The 18,395-nt window shown below is 43.1% G+C and overlaps 1 protein-coding gene across 1 annotated transcript in view; it reads right to left on the minus strand.

Moving 5' to 3' along the window:
* Window positions 1-3,596: 3,596 nt before the first annotated feature.
* The window catches only part of SEC14L1 (SEC14 like lipid binding 1), a 43,918-nt gene continuing 29,119 nt past the window's right edge, over window positions 3,597-18,395 (minus strand). The window contains exons 8-16 of the mRNA XM_083804942.1: window positions 18,189-18,378; window positions 15,205-15,293; window positions 14,073-14,143; window positions 12,253-12,424; window positions 11,800-11,934; window positions 8,949-9,083; window positions 8,218-8,469; window positions 7,042-7,220; window positions 3,597-6,431 (exon numbers count right to left, since the gene is read on the minus strand). Coding sequence (XP_083661068.1) covers window positions 6,326-6,431; window positions 7,042-7,220; window positions 8,218-8,469; window positions 8,949-9,083; window positions 11,800-11,934; window positions 12,253-12,424; window positions 14,073-14,143; window positions 15,205-15,293; window positions 18,189-18,378 — 1,329 coding nt within the window. The 3' untranslated portion in view covers window positions 3,597-6,325. The remainder of the gene's footprint in view (window positions 6,432-7,041; window positions 7,221-8,217; window positions 8,470-8,948; window positions 9,084-11,799; window positions 11,935-12,252; window positions 12,425-14,072; window positions 14,144-15,204; window positions 15,294-18,188; window positions 18,379-18,395) is intronic.

Below are 18,395 nucleotides of genomic sequence, written 5' to 3' on the forward strand. Positions count from 1 at the left end.
CCCTGGTGGAATCGCTTGGGCCTGACCCCACAAGCGTCACTGCGGGGTCCCCGGGGGTTTACATGCAGCGAGGGCCAGAAGCAGCGGCTGAGGAGGGAGCTGAGGGGACGGGAGGGCAGTGAGCCCAGAACCACCCAAAGACACCCCAAATCCCTGTGTGTGTGTGCTGGGTGCAGCTGGCAGCAGGACCCCGTGCTCCAGAGGGGCCAAAACCTCCCTGATTTTTCCACTGCCCTGTTCCTCCGCCCTGCCCGGAGCCCTGCGGCTAACTCGAGGTGAGGGGGCCGGGCCCGGACCCCCTCAGCCCCCCTCAGCCCCCGGGCACCGGGGGGTGCCCGCATCGAGGCCCCAGCCCCGCACCGGGGCCTCGCGGGCCGGGCGCAGGCCGCGGGCACCCCCTGGCGGGGCCTCGCCGCCTGCCGCCGCCGGGCCCAGCGGGACGAGACCGGGGCCGGGGCCAGAGACGGGCCCGGGGCCGGGCAGGACCGGGCAGAGCCGGGGAAGGGGAAGAGCCCGGGGCCGAGGCTCCGGCTGCCGGCGCTCTGTGCGCTGCTGGGCAGCGGCAGGGCAAGGGGTGCAGAACGTGTGAGCTCCTCTTTCTGCCTGCTTCCTTCTTCTTTCCTTTTTCCATTTTTTTTCCTTTGTCTTACTCTTTTTCTTCTTCTTTTTTTTTTTTTACCATTTTTTCCCCTTTTTCTTTTCCTTCATTTTTTCTTTTCCCTTTCTTTCCCCTCTCCTCTCCCCTTTTTCCCTCCTCTCCCCTTTTCCCTTCCTTTCCCCTTTTCCCTTTCCCCTCCTCTTCCCCACTTAATGCCACGCTCCTCAGGCATGGGCCCCCAGCCGCGGCACCCCAAGCCCCACACTGGGCACTTTGGGATCCCGGAGCCCCCAGGGCCGCACGGGCACCTTTCAGGGTTCAGCCCATCGCAGCGGGGATCACAGGGATGTGCATACCCCGTTCAGGCCACCCCATGACCTCGGTCCCACTGCTCTTCGGGAGCCTGAGAACACACCAGAGCTGAGCGGGATTTCTCCCTTTGCTCGTTTCTGAAGCCAGGAGGGGCTGGGGGAGGCTCAGCTCTGCGCCCTCACTGGCACCAGTGCAGGCTCCTCGGGGACTTTGCTGCTCTGCCAAAGTGGGTCAGCAGCAGCCCCGTCTCCGAAGGCCCAGCGAGCACGGATGAGAGGGATAAATCGGATTCAGCAACAGCCGCAAGCCAGGGGCCCTGCCCTGCTCCCCTTGGGCCCAGGGGTGCCAGTTGCCACCTGAGGGACCAAAGCTTAAAGCACAGCGTGGGATGGATTCAGCGTCACTCGTAGGGGAGATGAAAGAAAAACAAAAGAACCTAGAAAATACCGACCTTTGATTTCTCACTGGCTGACCTTCCTAGAACAGAATTAGTTAACAAAGAAAAAAAAAATATCTTCTCACATCCTCACATAGCAATTTTCTTTTTTTCTTTTTTTCTCTTTTTTTCTTTTTTTTTTTTTTTATAAGAAATGCCTGAATTGTGCTGGATCTTAATGACTTTTGGAAGACAGCCAAACCCGTAACACTGCAGGCATATGATTTTTCTCTCCTGGAAGCACTAAACCACCCCCGGGAAGCAGCTTTCCTGGCTGCTGCACGCTGCACCAGCCTCACACCTTCCCCCCAAACACTTTCAATACAGGGCGGAAAATTGGCGTTGGCTGCCTTAAATAACTTGTGCAGGAGATGATGGCATGTTGCTAAACGTGGTGGGGAGGAGGCAGCCCTGGTGCTGTCCCTTGGGCATGAGGTGAGGTTGTACTGCAGGGGTAGAAGCATTGAGCACCCCCTTGGCCCCAAAACACATCGTGGTGCCTGTTCCCACAGCAAGCACCACCACAGCGAAGGCTCCACATGTGTTGTGCGTGCTAGCAGGGATTTTTCCTTTTTCCCTTCGCTTTAACCTACCTTCACCAAGCACCAGAATCAGGCTGCCCTGCAAAAGCGATGGGAAAGGTGAGTGGTCCAGCAAGCCCACTCCGTTATAACCTGCTCAGCTCAAACAACGTCTGAGGCTCTCTGTCTTAATTGCTGTTTCAAGAGAGGAAATTTGGCAGCTTTTCCATTGCCTCCCTGGGCATAGCACTGCTGAGCAGGTGAAGCCGCCCTCTTCTATGATGTCTTTTCAAGGGCTTTTGTATTTAGGAATGTTCAGAGCAGCAGTAAGCCAGTCCATTATCATTATGCGCTGGCATAAAAACATTGGCCACGTTAAAACTTTAAGTAGGTCAGGCAGCCATCTGGTCTTGCTGACAGACCTCCACAACCAGTTAAAGATTCTCATTTTAGAAACTTTATAGCTTGGACAAAAGCTGAAAGACCAACCATAAATGGATGTTTCAGCCACCGCTCCAACTGCAGCAGTTATAAAAACCACAGCCTGACATTTATTGGCTCCTGTTTTAAAAATAGCTAAAGCTTTGTCTACCAATGAAAAAAAAAGTAACTCCTCACATGTGATTGTCTCGGCCTCCCACCCAAAAGGCATCAGTGGCGGAGGCAGCCGATGAGGATGTGAGCCACCACGGAGCCCACCTTCCTTGTGCTACACGCCTCGATCCTGGAATGGTGCAGCATCAAACCCAGTATGGGGAGCTCTGTGGATCAGCTTGCTTATTCTTAAACGAGAAAAAATTATTGTACTTTTATATTGCTAATTTCAGTTAGAAGAAACTCCCAACCTTCACACCCTACTAGCAGCTGCATCAGCCAACCTAAACCACAGAGCGGTGCAGCTGAATGCTCACCTTTAAAGGTTTCTCTCCCCAAGCACCACACCAAGGCAAATGCTGGAGAGCTCGGTGCGATCAGAAAGAGCAGGATTTATGGGCAGTTTTACTGCTCAGGCAGCTGTGCCTGCACTAAGACCGCTCAACTTTTCCCAGGACAGTACACGCTCCACCTAGGGCAAGATTCAGCCATCTATTCTGCCAAGAAGTCTACGGCACAGACAGTGGTTAAAAAGAAATCAGCATGTGGAAGAAGAAAGAATTATTGCACTTGCTGGTTCAGGTGACCAGCCCCATTTCAGCCTGCACAAAGGGCAAATGAAATGCACGTAATTGTACCCCTGCTGCGCTAAGCTTGCCGGTGAAAGCCTTTTACATAATACACATAACACTCCACAACGGACGCTGCTGCGAGCAGCTCAGCTGAGGCTGGAGCTCCCTTTCAAACGGGGATGAAGGACTATAAAGTCATCATATAATCTGTAAAAGCATGAAAACCCTTTCTCTTTTAGGGCTACCTGAAGACTTTTCCAGCAGTGTTTTGTTCCTTTTGGCTATTCACAGACTAGTAAAAAACAAAGCATGTGCACCTGCGTACATGTGCACTGTTGGGATGATAAGGTTTTGTTGTAACGTGACAAGGAAGTGCCCAACAGGGGCAGTTTTCCCCCTAAAACCGCATTTCCTTTTACTTCTCAGGTTTCTATTCCCAACAAAGGCAGGCTGCTTTGCTGAAGCTGCACCACAGACACAGAGAGCCTCCTGTCTCCCGTAACAGCACATTGAACGACCAGGAAGCTTTGCATCCAGCTGAATGGAATAAAGAGCCTGACCCCTTTTTCCAAACAGTTCACATTTATTATTGATAACAATAAAAAAATCTTTTAAAGACTATCTGTGTTTTATTACCAAGAATGAGGTATTATGTATACAAAACATTTACAGAATTTGATATGCAGTTCATGAGTACAGACAGGTAAGTGCAGAAGGACACTGGTAACAGGAAAAAAGCCAACAGAAGTCGTTGGCTGAGAGAAGCAAGAAGAACAATAATATCACACAAGAAAAGACGAGGATATGGGAAATTAATTAGTCAGACTGTAATGATCAAGTCATATTGCCAGAGCACTTTGCTTAGAGGAGGATAAACTACTGGTTTTCTGGGATTTTATCCCCCCCCAGCTATTTGTGCTGTCATGTGCTTTGAGCTCTAAAAGGAGTGTTAAGATTTACAGCTGGAAAAACCCGAAGTGCCACTTTTGAGCCAGCTCAAGTGAAAAACAAAACAGATCTTCAGACTTGGAAAGTGACTGCAACAAAAAGGTCTACAAAGCCAGACACCTCTGGAGAGATATGGAGTGTTGAGTGAAGCAGTTTCCTTACAGTTGTCAGCAAAATCGCCATCTGAGAGAGAGAGAGAGAGAGAGAGAGAGAGGAGAGAGAGGAAAGAAAGAAAGAAAGGGGACCATCTTCAACCCTCACAGCTTGGTAAATGGAAAGTGCCACTTGCAGAGAGCTGTGAGTGTCTTTGTTAGCCTCACAGTGCCACCTGCTGCACTCGCTTCCCTCAGCCTGGGAATTCTGGCTCCTGCACATCAAGCATCAAACCACCTCTTCAGCAAGCTGTGTTCCTCCTAGACAGACAGCTCCTACGAACAGAACCACAGCATACTGTTCTGTCTGCTGCGCAGACACTGGGTGGGAGCTGTTTGACACCGAAGCGGTGGCCTGTCTCACACAACAGCACACTTTGGCAGACTCGGTGACAGTCTAACCTCCATCTTCAACTTCTAAGTCTAAAAGGGACAAAATTGACCATCTCGGTTCAGTATAAGGAGACTGGCCTCTCAACACCTCTGAATCTGTTGCTAAAATACTTCTTTGTCAGCTCTATCTGCCAGGTTCCGCAGCCAGAACTGGCCTGCAGGCGAGGTGCTTCTAGTTAGAAATTAGTAACCTGCCTCTCGGAAGCTTTGCAGTTATAAAAAAATAGAAATAAAAATTATACTGAACCAGCTTTCCTCAGGCAGGATATCCAGTATCTTAAGCGAGTTCTGTTTTGAAAGAGCAAGACCTTAGCAAGCTCCTCTACCACTTAACCACGACAGTGCTAACTCCTTAAGAGTTAATAGAGGCCGTCCAGCTTTCTAGCAAGGACTTCACAGCAGAGAAGCTCCTTTTTGCCCAGATGGATAGTTTAGCTCTAAAACGGACAAACCAGGCAGGGTCTAAACAACGCAAATCCTGCTGCATTCCACACTGAAATCTTGGCTCCACTACCAGGTATGGTTTGTAGCTGTCTGCTGACAGCCCCTTGCTCAGCACTTCAGTCTTCTGTGCCTTTTGCTGTGCTTGGGAGAGAGGGCCCAAAGTGGAAGAATACCTGAACCAACTTCAACAAAAAGAGTTCAAGTAGGATTGCTTGGGCCTGGGTAGAATAGGGACAAAATCCAACATGGCAATTCATCACTCGCAGTAGCAATGGTGAAAATCGCTGAGCAGGCACCACTTTGAGTGTCTTCTACTGTATCACTTAGAGTGAAGATCCCCATGCACCCTGCCTGCTTTAAAGCTTCCGCTGCTTAGAACTAAAGTGCTCTATTTCTGACATACACAGAGAAGGATAGGAGGCAAGAGGGACTGAAAAGTGCACCGGAAGGATGTAAGCCATACCTCCTCTTGACTGATTTAAGAAGCAAGCTTAAACTCTGCAGAAATTCCTGGTAACAGCAAAGTCGCAGCAAGATCAATTCATGGGGAGTGTACTAAGAAAGTGGAGTGAAGCTTCAGCACAGAACTGGGAACAAATCCTCAGGCCAGTTCGGGATCAGTGAGGGAGAGCCTGCTCTCTGCCTCTCTCTCCACAGTGCTTCAAGCACAAATCCAAGGAAAGAATGAATTGCTTTAACCCATCAATACCCAGAGCTCAAATTCCCCAAAAATGTGCTCATACAAAAGGTATTAGTGTTTACAGCCTGTCCACAACTCTGTGGGCATGCCTTGAAAAAAATGGACTCACAAAGTCAAGTATCTGGCAACTGCTTTTCTTTGTCTCGGACATCGCTTAGTGGCAATGGGAGAACAGTTTGCAGCACTGGAAGATCACAGGGGATTTCATAAGATGGCAAGGAATGTCCTGACAGGAGACTTGCAGTTGATTTCTAATGCACTATTGAGAATTTTTGGTAGGGTTTTTCTCTTTTTTGCTTTTTTTTTTTTAACATTTATACAATTAAAAAAATTATCTTAACTGATGTACAGATCATTTTTCCTTCCAAGAGAGCCCTTGTGTTCAGAGTTAGGATTTGTGCAAGCACACTTGCAAAAATATTTATGGCTGAGTTAGGAAAAAGGGTTAGAGTTAAGAGACAAGCTGTTGGATCTAACAAGGACCAAAAACACTAAGTTTAAAATTTGAACAGCTACTTTACTATCTATAAAAGGCTTTCTGTGGGGTAGGATTTTTTTTTTTTCTTTTTTTGCACAATTGCCACTTGTATTGCAGTCAGCTGCCACAGACGAGGGTCCAGCCATCTCATCCATTTGCTTTTCATCTGTTGTGGCACTACCTGGAAATCATGGAGCTGGAATGGGACTGGCTGGAAGAGGTGGTGGCAGCACTGAGCTGGGAGAATCCACTGTGGCTTGATTCAAGGCTGGTCATAGATCCTCTGCAATAAAAAACAAAGTAGTTTTACACTTCAGAATACACAATGACTTTGATTTCTGCATTGTATATACATAGTATTTCTTTGCATACTGAAAAACAAGCAAATAACAACTTTGGTTTACATGCTTTCCTGCATTACCACATAAGATAATGGGGACACCAGAAAACCTTCTTGCAAAAACCACGTGCTATTCAAGTAGACTGAGTTTCAGCAGGTATATCGATTGGCAGACAACTGAACTGACTCAATTCCATTTTGAGTTGCATCCATTTCTGCATGATGACCTGCCAAGCCCTACAACCCGCACAGTACTTTCAAAGAAGAGCAAAGTAACCAATGATGATTAGAATGAGAACTAATTAACCCCTTTTTGACATTAGTCGCCCCCATTGCCAATATTGGTTGGACTTTTTTTTTGAGGCCTACAAATAGTTATCTAGCTTTATTTATAAACTAATGACACTCCATTAAAAAGTACAAGTCCTTACAATTTACTTGTATTTAAGTGAACTTGATGCTAGCTTGATATTCTAAGTGTAGCAAGGGAGAGCCTGTATCAGAAAGGTTCTTCTACACTGGCTGACCTTTATGATCCCTTGGCTAGACATACCTGAAATCTTCAGATCCTATTACTTCTGTATAGTACATCACTTTACATTTGTGAGAGGAGACCTGTAGAGATGCTAGTACATCATCCACACGAGGCAGGTTGGTTGTAGCACAGGCAGGCATGCTATGAAATTTCCACTGGAGAATATAGAAGCCAGGCCACCTGGTCACATGCGATCCCTAGATGCAGCCACAGCCAAAATTGAAAATAAACTTTGTTAACACAAAGATTTGTAGAGTCGAAATTTCTTTTCCATGCTTAGAAACACTGCCTATATGCTCACAGTTTTTTTCCTCAATACCAGTATTGCAGCTCATCAGCCAACTGGCAGTGCTGTTCAGCTGGGCTTTCCCCACACAATATACTTATAAAAGTTGTAACAGAACACCAGAGGTTCCTCCTCCTTTTTTCCAGTGTCAAGGGCTAGGATTTATGGACACTGAAAGTACAAAGTTCTTGTTTAAAACAATAACCTTTTCTCCCATTTTTTTTCTTCAATGGCTGTCCTTTGAGACTGTGAATAGGGCCGTCAAGAGTCCTGCTTCAGATAAAGAGCAGTTCAAAAAGTCACTGCCCATATTTCTGAAGTTTAACACTTCCAACTAGATCACTTAGAGGAATACCTTTATCAAAGGCTGTTCAACTCTTATTTCAAGTCAAAGAGAATAGCAGTGGCAGAGTGTGATTGTAAACATGCTGCACGTAATAGCATATTTCATAATTAACCACGAAGTTGCAAATGCCATAAAAAACCACAACTTTTTAGGACCCTTGGCCATAGGGACCTCCCTAACGTGCCTGTTACAGACACACACAGAGCTCAATCTTAAATTCCAGACTTTTCTCCTTACTGAGGTAAGACACTATGATATTCTTCAAACACAGACTGTTTCAGAAAATAGCATGTCTTGCTACTTTCTGCACGCGCACTGTGTTCCAGGTAGCTTCCCTATCACCACCAGACTGATGCAACCTCCCCTCGCATCAGATCCCATGTAAATACTGTCCCCTTTCCATGAAGCGTGCAGCCAGGAACAGAAGCTGAAATGTCGGCCAAAAGCAAGCAGACAATCCGGAGCTGAATCACCACTCAGTCATCAATAACATTTGTGAATTAGAACGTCTAGTTTTGGAGCTGGCTTCCATCTGCTCAACACAAGGATTTGGCGGGCTTACCTGCACGCTTTCCCCTTCTTTGCAGATAAGAGGAGACTCCACCATACTGTAATCACGCCCCAATTGCCAGACTTTGTCTATCAGCTGGACATTGTTCCCACCAGGAGATGTAATACTGTGAGCTCCCAGAGAGTCCTTTTTAGGAGGCTGTGGGGCTCTCTTGGAATGAAAGATGTTAAAAACAATGTCGCCTTTGCACACATCAAAATCCCATGTGATCACCGATGAAGCATCCACAATCTGAATGAGAACCTGAGACAGGAGAGAAGTTGTATTAGACAACAGCAGTTTGCTCACTAAAGACAGAAACTCTTACCAGAAAAGAACAGAACTTTGTATTACTGGTCTTAATTTAGACTATTAAAAGGCATTCTAAATATCTTTTCTAAATCATTCTAAATCACTTTTCTCCTGATGGAGCGTCCTTATTTTAACACATGACCTTCAGAAGGTCTCAAGTTGCTTCGGAGAATATCATTTGTCTTTGTTATTCATTCCACTGAAGTCTATGTCCATCTAAGCAATGATATTCTCTAAAGGGCGACGAGATGATACCAGAAATGGTCAGAAACTTCAGCTGTTAAAGCATCGTTATATATCAGAACTATAAAAGAACAAGCTGAAAGCAGAGCAACTGAACAATCAACTTCTAAACCATTTTCAGACCAAGAGACAGACTCCAAAGCAGAGGGTTGAGATGAAAGAAAAGAAGGGTAAGGCTGCAATCATACCTCATGTGGAGCTCCTTTGAAGACACTTGCAGACTGGTAGATTGTTTCAGTCCAGAGCTTTATGTCTTCATTTTCCAACTCTTCTGCTGTCCGGTAGAGGGACTTGGGAACCAGCCCACCCTCTGGTACTTCGCACTGAAAGCATAAATAGTCATTAAAAAGTATCCCCTCTGTACATCCACTCACCGTCATACTGCCTGCTAGTTGCAGAAACAAAAACTCACAGTCAGCAAGTATTTTGAAGAATAAGATACGAACAGAATTTGAAAGCAATTTTACAGCTTGTGCATCACATATATGTATTTTACACAAGCTACTAAAATAAGTGATCTAGTTTGCATGAGTTTGCAGACCCAGACACCAGAGGAACAGATCTTCTTCATACACAAGAGCCACTATTGCAGAAAATGACTGTGCGAATGCTATGCCCTATACTGAAGACAGACACGAGCCACTTAAGGATCATGAGAAAAGTGGCAATAGTGACTCAAAGTCTAAAAAATATCGCCTGCAGAGACCTAAAGGAAATGGCGTAGCTAAATTCAAGGACTTAAGATGGAGGGGAGATATGGTAAGTTCCCGAACAGGTGAAAGGATATTGCAGTGAGGAAGTTAACAGTTTTCAAGCTACAGCTGTCTTCAGCTGAGTACTGGAACTGGTTACACAACTTCCCTAAGCAAACTTCTTTTTATTTTTTTTAAGAAGTCTCCAGCAATGAAGTTCAACAACTGTCTACAGGAATAGGTTCCACAGAAGTGTTTGGGGCAGCAGAAGTTTGGGGCAGAAGAACTGAACTACATAAGAGAACTGAAAGGACCTTTGAGAAATCAGTTTTGTTCAAACATCCAGAAGTAAAGAAGAGAAGAAAAAAACCCTGTTATTGTCTGTGACCAGCAGGAAGTGTTGTAGCAATTTGCTTTCTGGTAACGTTCACTTTTGCTTACTTAAGCAGTGGATTTTGCCAGCTTCTCAAGCTCTGAATTAGATGGTACAAACTCTCTCAGTTGAAAGTTACTGCTGCTGTATAAAGCAGCCCACTGAAGATAAACGCATCGTCTATTCTAAAACATCTAGCAGTACTCCATTATAATGAGGCTGTATTTGAACAGAACTAGTTACGTGTTCAAGAATAATACAGAAATTAATGTAGAAAATGTAACAGGGGCTTAAAAAGCAAGCCTGAAATGACCGTATTTTAATACAGCTGAGTTAAAAAATAAAATAAAATCTAAGCGTCACTGTAATGGAAGCTCCAGAAAATGACTAAGTTGCATTTCTACACCTCAGTCGCACCAGCAAGTCTGCATAGTCAGAAACATTACAAAGGGAAAAAAACTTTTTTACCATTGAGATGTTAAATTGATGGATTTGATAGATGCCTATGGTCTAGGCAGGATGCAGCTATTAAGGTACATGACAAGGGATTGGGAAATTACAGTACAACACAGTAAAACTAACGTTTCAGTTTGTTGTGGGCAACACAGATCCCAATGTATCACACGTGTGAGTCCCAGCTGTCTGTTAAACCCTACTAGCAGATGTGCCACTTGTTTCCTCAGGCTCCTCATGGTATCAGTACGTTCTTTTAGGTCACACACTCTTCTGATTAGTTGGTGATGACGCTGGCCAATGAAGCCTGGTAGTCAGAATGAGATACTTTCAAGTGGGATCATGTACATGGGAATCTTTTTTGACCATCAACTTTTCTTGGACAGTTAAGACCACTACAGATGCATAGTTAAGTGAGAATAAGAATAAACAGCTCTTACAGGGACAAGCAGTATCATTCTGACATGCTGAATCACTGGTATCACACGGTCACTGATGGTGACAACAGAGATCTTGCTGGTCTATCAGACTGGTGAAGATAATTTAACACTGATGCTTCTGAATGTCCAGAGCATTTGAAATCAGGGGGTGGGGCAGACCATCAAATGGTACAGTCCAGCATATTGGATATTGCTAACCTTTCATCTTGCTGCCATGAAAAAGAGGCAATGAAAGATGGATCTATTACTGCATCTTATGCCTTCAGAAAGATGCAAAGAACAGAACCACGCACAGCTCCAGGCACCTATGTATCACACAACAAATGCTAAGCTTGAGAACTGTGATAACACAATGGTTTAGTCACCCGCTGTGACTCTAAGCTCATAATTCAGTTCTCCTCTTCAAAGACTTCCCTTTGAATTCTGACCAGAACCAACAGCAACAGAACAAGAAAACAAGCATCAAAACTGAAGAGTTTAAAAGTTACATTTATGGATTTATGGTTTATGGATTATTGGAGATACTTTAAAAATGAAGGCAAAGATTTAAAATATTTTGGAAACTTGTAGCATATTTAATAGTAAGGGGTTTTTAGACAGCAGTTTATATTCTTCAATCTGCCTAAAACCTCCTGCCACCCTGAGATTGCTGAAAACAGTGAAACACCGTACACCAAGCTTTTCAACCTCGGTCATCCATAAGGTCCGCTCTATGATCATCCTTAATGCATCGAGAAACACAATCCTCTTCTTGCTCACTGCTGTGCTACCATATGTGCTTTAACTTGACAGGTAACGGACACTGTGCATTTTAACTGTGCCTAGCTATTTTGCTAGTTATTTGAGAATTGCTGTAAAAGTAGTACTGTATTTCTCCTTTGAAAGTGCATCCAGAAGAAAACGCCAACCCTGGAATCCTGCGTCATAGCTCCCCCCAAAATTAAACATAGCAGAGAAAAGACTGCACCCCAGTCTTTGCTAGGTATCATTCTGTGCTTCTAGGCTTCTTTGTTCAGAGGAGTGAGGGGAAAAAAATAAAATCCACAAATAAGTTGCTATATGCACTAATTTAAATTCATACCATGCACTCTCCACCAAGGAAATCAGGGATAATTTCTTTATCAATATAATCCAGCAGTCCCCCAGGACCCTGGTAGTCATTTCCAGCATAAATAAGGAATTTCTTTCTAGTGTTGTCATCGATGAATGGACTAACCTATAAACAAAGAAAAAAAAAACAGAATAGATCAGGTTCCCAAATTTTTCTTGAGTAAATTTAGAAGGATCAGTTTGTATTAAGTGTTACCATCCTTGTTATGCAAAATTCACGTTATAAAGAAGCTAAATTAATCGACTATATAAGCAAGTTCTTAGGTACGGTTTTTTAATCCATTCCAGGAATCCCACAAAAGATACATACCCAAACGTTAACATTTCCTGCTTATAAAGTCTGATTTCTGAAGTGCTTTTACAAACTACGAGTGTGTAGCAGTGTACTGAGAGAGCTGTGAAAGACCTTGAATTACAAACATACCAGTGTCCAAAGAACTGGAAATACTCGAGGTGCTCTCAGGATAAGAAGACGACCCAAAGTCTCAGGGTAATTAGCTTCAACCACCTCAATGATTCTCAGCAATGCTTTGACACCAGGTCGCCATAAATGCCGCATGTTCAAGCCTTCTAGATCTACTAGACAGGTCCAAGAGCTAAATTTCAGAGAGATGAAAAGGGAAAAAAAAAATCTCAGTGGCATCAAAATTCTCCTGTCTTATGCACATATCCAGTGATTTGAAATGTGTGGACTCCACCGTATACTTTGATTTCCTCTAGTTTACCTCTGTGTTTTGTACTAACCGTTCACACTGGAGTTTTAAATTCTTAGGATGGAAATGTTGTACAGCATGCCAATCATGCTTATAGAGTATGTGCAATGATCACTTTGCACCTCATGCACATCTCCCCAGACATTTCAAATTCCAGGTGAAGGCTAACATGAAGCCAATACACAGTGCTGTCAACAGTCAGCCCAAATGTTAAACCATTGCTTTTATTGGGAAATCAACTAAGTGGCCATGCTGCTATGACATAATCTAACATTCTGGGTGTTGATTTCCTACTAAGACAGTACAGTAGGAGTGCCATTACAGCTCAAAGCTAATTCTGTTATCAGATCTCAGGATGGGCAGCTTTTTCCATAGGAACAGATGTGTTCTTAATACTAAATACCAAGATTCAGCATATGCTTTAGTTATTTTCCAAGCTCCATCTCACCCTGGGCACGGACTCAAGATTTACAGCTGTGCTGCACCAGACAGCATCCATGAAACGATGCACAAGGTTTCTATGAAACAGCAAGCACTTCTTTGTTTCACTTTAAACATTTAATATGTAGTCCTTCAGGACTGCTTCTACAAATGAAGATTCAGTAGACAGCACAAGTCCACAGTCATACACATGAAACCTACCTCTTGGATTTTATTTCTCACTGAGAGCTAGCACAGCAAGTTCTTTAGCAAGAAAAGATAAGCAGACATACCATGCATCCCTGAACCTTTACAGATTAAGGGAGAGAGTCAGAAATTGAAAAGAGTTCAAGAAATACAGTTTCATTTCAGGGCCAAGTCCTGCATTCATTCCACACCCTTAAATCCACTTTGCAGTTACTGCTCTCCTAAGTGACCCCTAAAATGACTTAAAGATGGGATAGCAAGCCATTTTTGGCTCAACTTTACATGAAGTCATGCAAGCATGTGGAAAACTAAACTGTAGGTTTCACTGGAGCCTCACAACCTTACCTTGATCAATAGTTGAATAACTGCATATAATGAATCGTGGCTGACAGAAAAATGCAAACAAGAATTGAGAGTAATGATCCTTGGTATGGACCATGGATCAAAAAGTGACATGAAAACAATACCTGAAAATACTGGAAAGGTTACACCGTGATATTATCATAGCCTGACCTTACTGGCAGCCTGTACCAACATCTGGCTATAAAATTCCCCAGAATCAGAGATGGGGAGTGGGCTGCATTGCTTTGCAGACTTCCAACAGTGTGCAGAAACAGAATACTTCGTGTAGAACCATTACGGGCATGACTGCTGGAGCAAGTGTTGTGTTTCCCTCAGGCTTGACCATGCCAATTCACTCAAGTGGTAATTGGGGGAGGTCTCAGTTAACTGTAACTGTGATTATATCTGCACGTGAGACACACACCCTACCCTTTGCTTGGTCTATTTAATAAATTGGCCTCAGCCGGGTGATATTGCACGATGTTTTGTCCTGTAAACCCCCTACCCTCCCACCACAGTGACACCTGGTAATCCTTGAAGAGATCTAATTGATGTATTTTACCTTATTGGTCTGCCAAATACTTTTGTGTTCTCTTCACATCGCCTCAGTCCTTCTTCATTTATAGAAAGAACCTGTCCAAGAAAACGTGCTGTTTAGAGAAGAATCTAAAACTCAATAGGTAGGATAAAGAAAAAAACATTCTTAACTGAAGCCTAATTAAAACTACAAGCTCAAAGCGAAAAAAGTATTACGAGAGACTTACAATGACTGATTTTCAGAAAGATTACACAGAATAAAAACAGAAAAAAATCTAAGATCCCTCATCTTGAATAGAGAGCTCTATCCGATAACTTGGCATCAGCTTTTTCCAAAGAATGAACTAGAAATCACTATATTTACCCCATCAGTTGATCTTGCTGAAAAATAAATATGCCTTTCCTTAAAACTTGGAACATGTAAACAAGATCCTCTTGAAAACTGAGACCCAGGAATGATACAGACAAGAAACCTCACTACACTTCTATCCCTTTAAGCTTTGATTTCCTATTTACTCAGAAATTAAAGTCCCTTTCAGTCATAGAAAGTAACCTTGAAACAAAACTAGGGCAAACAAGTAAAACTTAATATGTGCCTCGAAAAGCTACTGGAAGAGAAAAAGTAGAATTCAACCCCTAGTAGTTACTACGGCCACGACCATCATTACTTGGAGGAAAAAAAATTATTGAAAACCTGGAATTCTGCCAGCTTTCTGCTTGGAAACTGAGCAGATCCACAATAACAGTCTGAGTGCTGCCTTTAGAGAGGGCAACACTGCAAAAAAGTACTTTTTCTTTAAAAATAAGTTATCTTTATCCTTGGTACACAGGCTTGAAAAATCTGAACATGGCACTTTCTCTTCTGCACAAATGCAGAGACTGAAGTTCAAAGCAGTGCACAAACTGCAGAAGAATCTGTGAAAATGCTAACCAACAACGACAGGAGCTGCCAAGAACTACGCCTTTCCGCCATCAGTTTGCAGTTGGAAAGAATGCAGAAGACCAGCTACCAGGAGCTTTCAGATGTATTCAAACCGAAAACAGACGGCCACAGAGTACATCAAAATATCCAGTGTGATGAATGTTCTGGCAGAGAAGGAAATTTCTAAATGAAAATATCACATTGTTAGCAACTTGCTGGCTCCAAAAATACTTACATATCGAAGCAAGGCCTCTTCCCCAAGAGCTCGCACTAAGCCTTTGGTATCCATCTGTCCCAATCTCAGCACATACAGCGGGCGACCATCTGAATAACAAAAAATAAAAAATAAATCAACATAACCCTTATTTTTACAATAATAAATAAAATTGAGTGAACTTGCTTTATGCTAAAAATCCAAATGGAAACAAATCATAGTCAGTTCAAACTCCGCTGTACAGGTGAAAGAGGGAGTAACTGGAACAGATGGCAATATAATCTTTACCTTGTCCAGCTACACCACAAGATTACCTGTATGTGAACTGCAGAAGTTTAATGGAGATGTCTTGATGCAAAAATAGCTACCCTATCTACAAGGAAAGTCCAAAGGACTTCAGCAAGTACAGTTATAGATCTTGGTACACACAATTAAAGACACAGGACTATGCTTACCTTCCAGCACAGCTAAGATAAAGGAACAACTTTAGTCTATTAGCGTAACTAAAGAGTTGCAACAAAGGATGAAAGTTCAAGATAGCTTACAGGACCCTTTTTGGGCAAGTAGCTACACTAAGTGCTGAGAGTTAATGAAACAAAGCGTTAACTCCCACACTTTCTGCGGTATTTGCTGAAGTCGCACCTTTCAGCTATGTCATTACATATTATGTGGAACTGGCACACAGCCTGCAGCTTCACTTATGCAGTTTAAGTCTGGTGAGAACAGACTCTGCTCCAGATACCAGCTTCAGATGACCCTCTGCATTCAAAGACTTGCCTTTCCGCAGTACTCTTGCCACACACCAGGGTATCCTGACACTGACCCAGGATACAAAGGCATTAAGCTTAACAACTGCATTAGGTGAATCTGGGAACGAAAGCTTGCATTTCTGGTTCTGCATAATAGAAGCTAGTTGTCTGAAATAGTTTCCATCCTCCTCCCAAAGCTGTGATGTATTTGTTAAGCTTTACTCCACCTGTTCTAGCACACAAGCTAAATAATTATCATCTTATAAAACTTAATGTGCTAAAACACAAAAATAAAATAAAATAAAATGTCTTCTGCCATTCTGATGTCTGCTTAGCTTCACTTCCCTCCAAGAACTGCAAAGAGAGATAGCAAATTATCCTCAAGTCCTTTGGGAGACAAGGAAAGACCCTGTCAGGATGCACTATTTAAAAATAAAAAAAAGATTTGCAGAGTCAAACAAGGTTATTTATTTCGCAAGGACACTACCCTCATATGCAAGTTCATGGAGTCTTTTGTATTTTATCAGATGGTCTAAAAGACAATATTATTTTAACATCAGCACACTCTTATCTTGGAATGTATTGTTTAGCGTCTGAAACACTGAACAAAAAGTGCTATTAAAGTTCATTGCGGGTCTCACTCCCCCACAGATGCACATGCATGCAAAACCAAATAGTTCATTAACCCTCCTCCAGTCAAATGACACATGAAGGAAAGTCTCAATGGACAGTGCTGCATTTTCACTGTATATTTTATTTTCATTTGAGCTTTGTGATTTAAAATAACCATTTGACTGAAGCACTCTTGACAAACTAAAAGCCACTCGGATATAAAGAAAACCATGCTAACTGCAAGCCAAAATAACAACTTTTATTCTTTCGCATTAACAGCTCATTTGAGACAGCACGCTTTATACCACTGCTGCCTTTGCTTTAGTGCTAAAATCTATACAAAATTCAGCCAGCTTCAGTTTGGCACATTTTGCTTATGTGGGAGGAAAGGAGCTTATGAAAGGAGCAATACTGGAATAGAGGGTTTAAAAAAAGAACCTACCCACTGCAAAAATTTAAATTATAGAGAATTGTTCGGTTTTGAAATTCTCTGTTTCCACTAGTGACAACTGCTATACTTGAGGGCATGGCACAGAAGAGACCAAAGGAACTGTGGGGGAAGAGAGGGGCTCATGAAGCTCACAATAAGACTGAAGAACTTCCCAGAAAAACATTAAATGAGACTCTGTTGCATTCTGCACCCTTCTACTCACTGGCAGGAACCTGCTATGTGCTATTGACAGAAGTCGTCTTTGGAAAGTAAGGACAAGGAACGGACAGAAAGGGAAAAAGGATTCACAATCCTTTTCCCTACGGTCTTTACAATCATATTGTTATTTTCCACTTTCTCAGTCAAACCCAGCAACAGGAAGAGCCATTCAAGCTTGTCAGCATTACAGCAGTTAAACTGCTGTGCCCTCCCTGTCTCCTGGCCACTAGCGCAGCCAGCTTCCTGTCCTCTTCCTTGTAACAGGAAGAGCTCGCAGAAACAATGGTGCCTAGTGGGGAACGGACTAAATCAGAACACAGATAGCTCACAGTAAGAGACCATTTCCGTATCTAAAGAGCCCAGCTTGCCTCAAGCAGTGAATTCCAAAATGTTTCATTTCTGTGCATGTATTAGCAACAAGACGACTGCACGATAAAGCAAGCTGAGGGACAGGGGAGCTTATTAGGCACACTCATCCATGTTTTAAAGATCTGGCTGTGCCTCACCATACGAAGTGAATTTAACTAAGCTTCTTCCCTTCGTAAATAAACCTGCTCTATTTGGTCTTTCGGCACTTCTCATCATTAAGCTGATTGTAATGACAAATAAGTATTCACTTATGACATCAGCAGACTTATCCAACTTATTTACACTTATTTACAAACATCTTTTAATCACTGGAAGGGAAGAGTCAGTATTTGCATAACACCCTTCTAAGCATCTTAGAGCGGTATAGAAGTGCAACTTTTTAAAGCTACTGGCATAGCAGAGCTCTTCACAGAGTTAAATATGCTGGTATTTGTCAGACAGATTAGGACCTAAAAGTATGCTGCCACCAACTAAGGAGCTGGCAACATCAATTTTAATGTGTTTAGTACACAATAACTGAGAACTTCTACCCAGCTTTCTAGCCAGCTCTAGCTAACAGAGGAACAACCAGCACCTTTAATTCGGAACATGAAAAGGCTGTTCAGTATCCACAGGATAGAGCATACCTTTGTCATGGTGATGCCAGCCTCCTGCATAGTAATCCTGGAGTACTTGAGGAGGATTCCAAGTGTCTAAAATATAGTCTACCTGGTGCTGCTTGCGCCATGTCAAAGATTGGCAAAGGATCTCTCTTGCTTTATCAATGTTGAAGTCCCGGGCACGCAGGAATCTTAAAATGTGCTCATCCTTTGGGATCTATTAAAAACAAAAAT

This window comes from Anser anser, assembly GCF_964211835.1.
Source record: "Anser anser genome assembly, chromosome: 19".
Lineage (NCBI taxonomy): Eukaryota > Metazoa > Chordata > Aves > Anseriformes > Anatidae > Anser > Anser anser.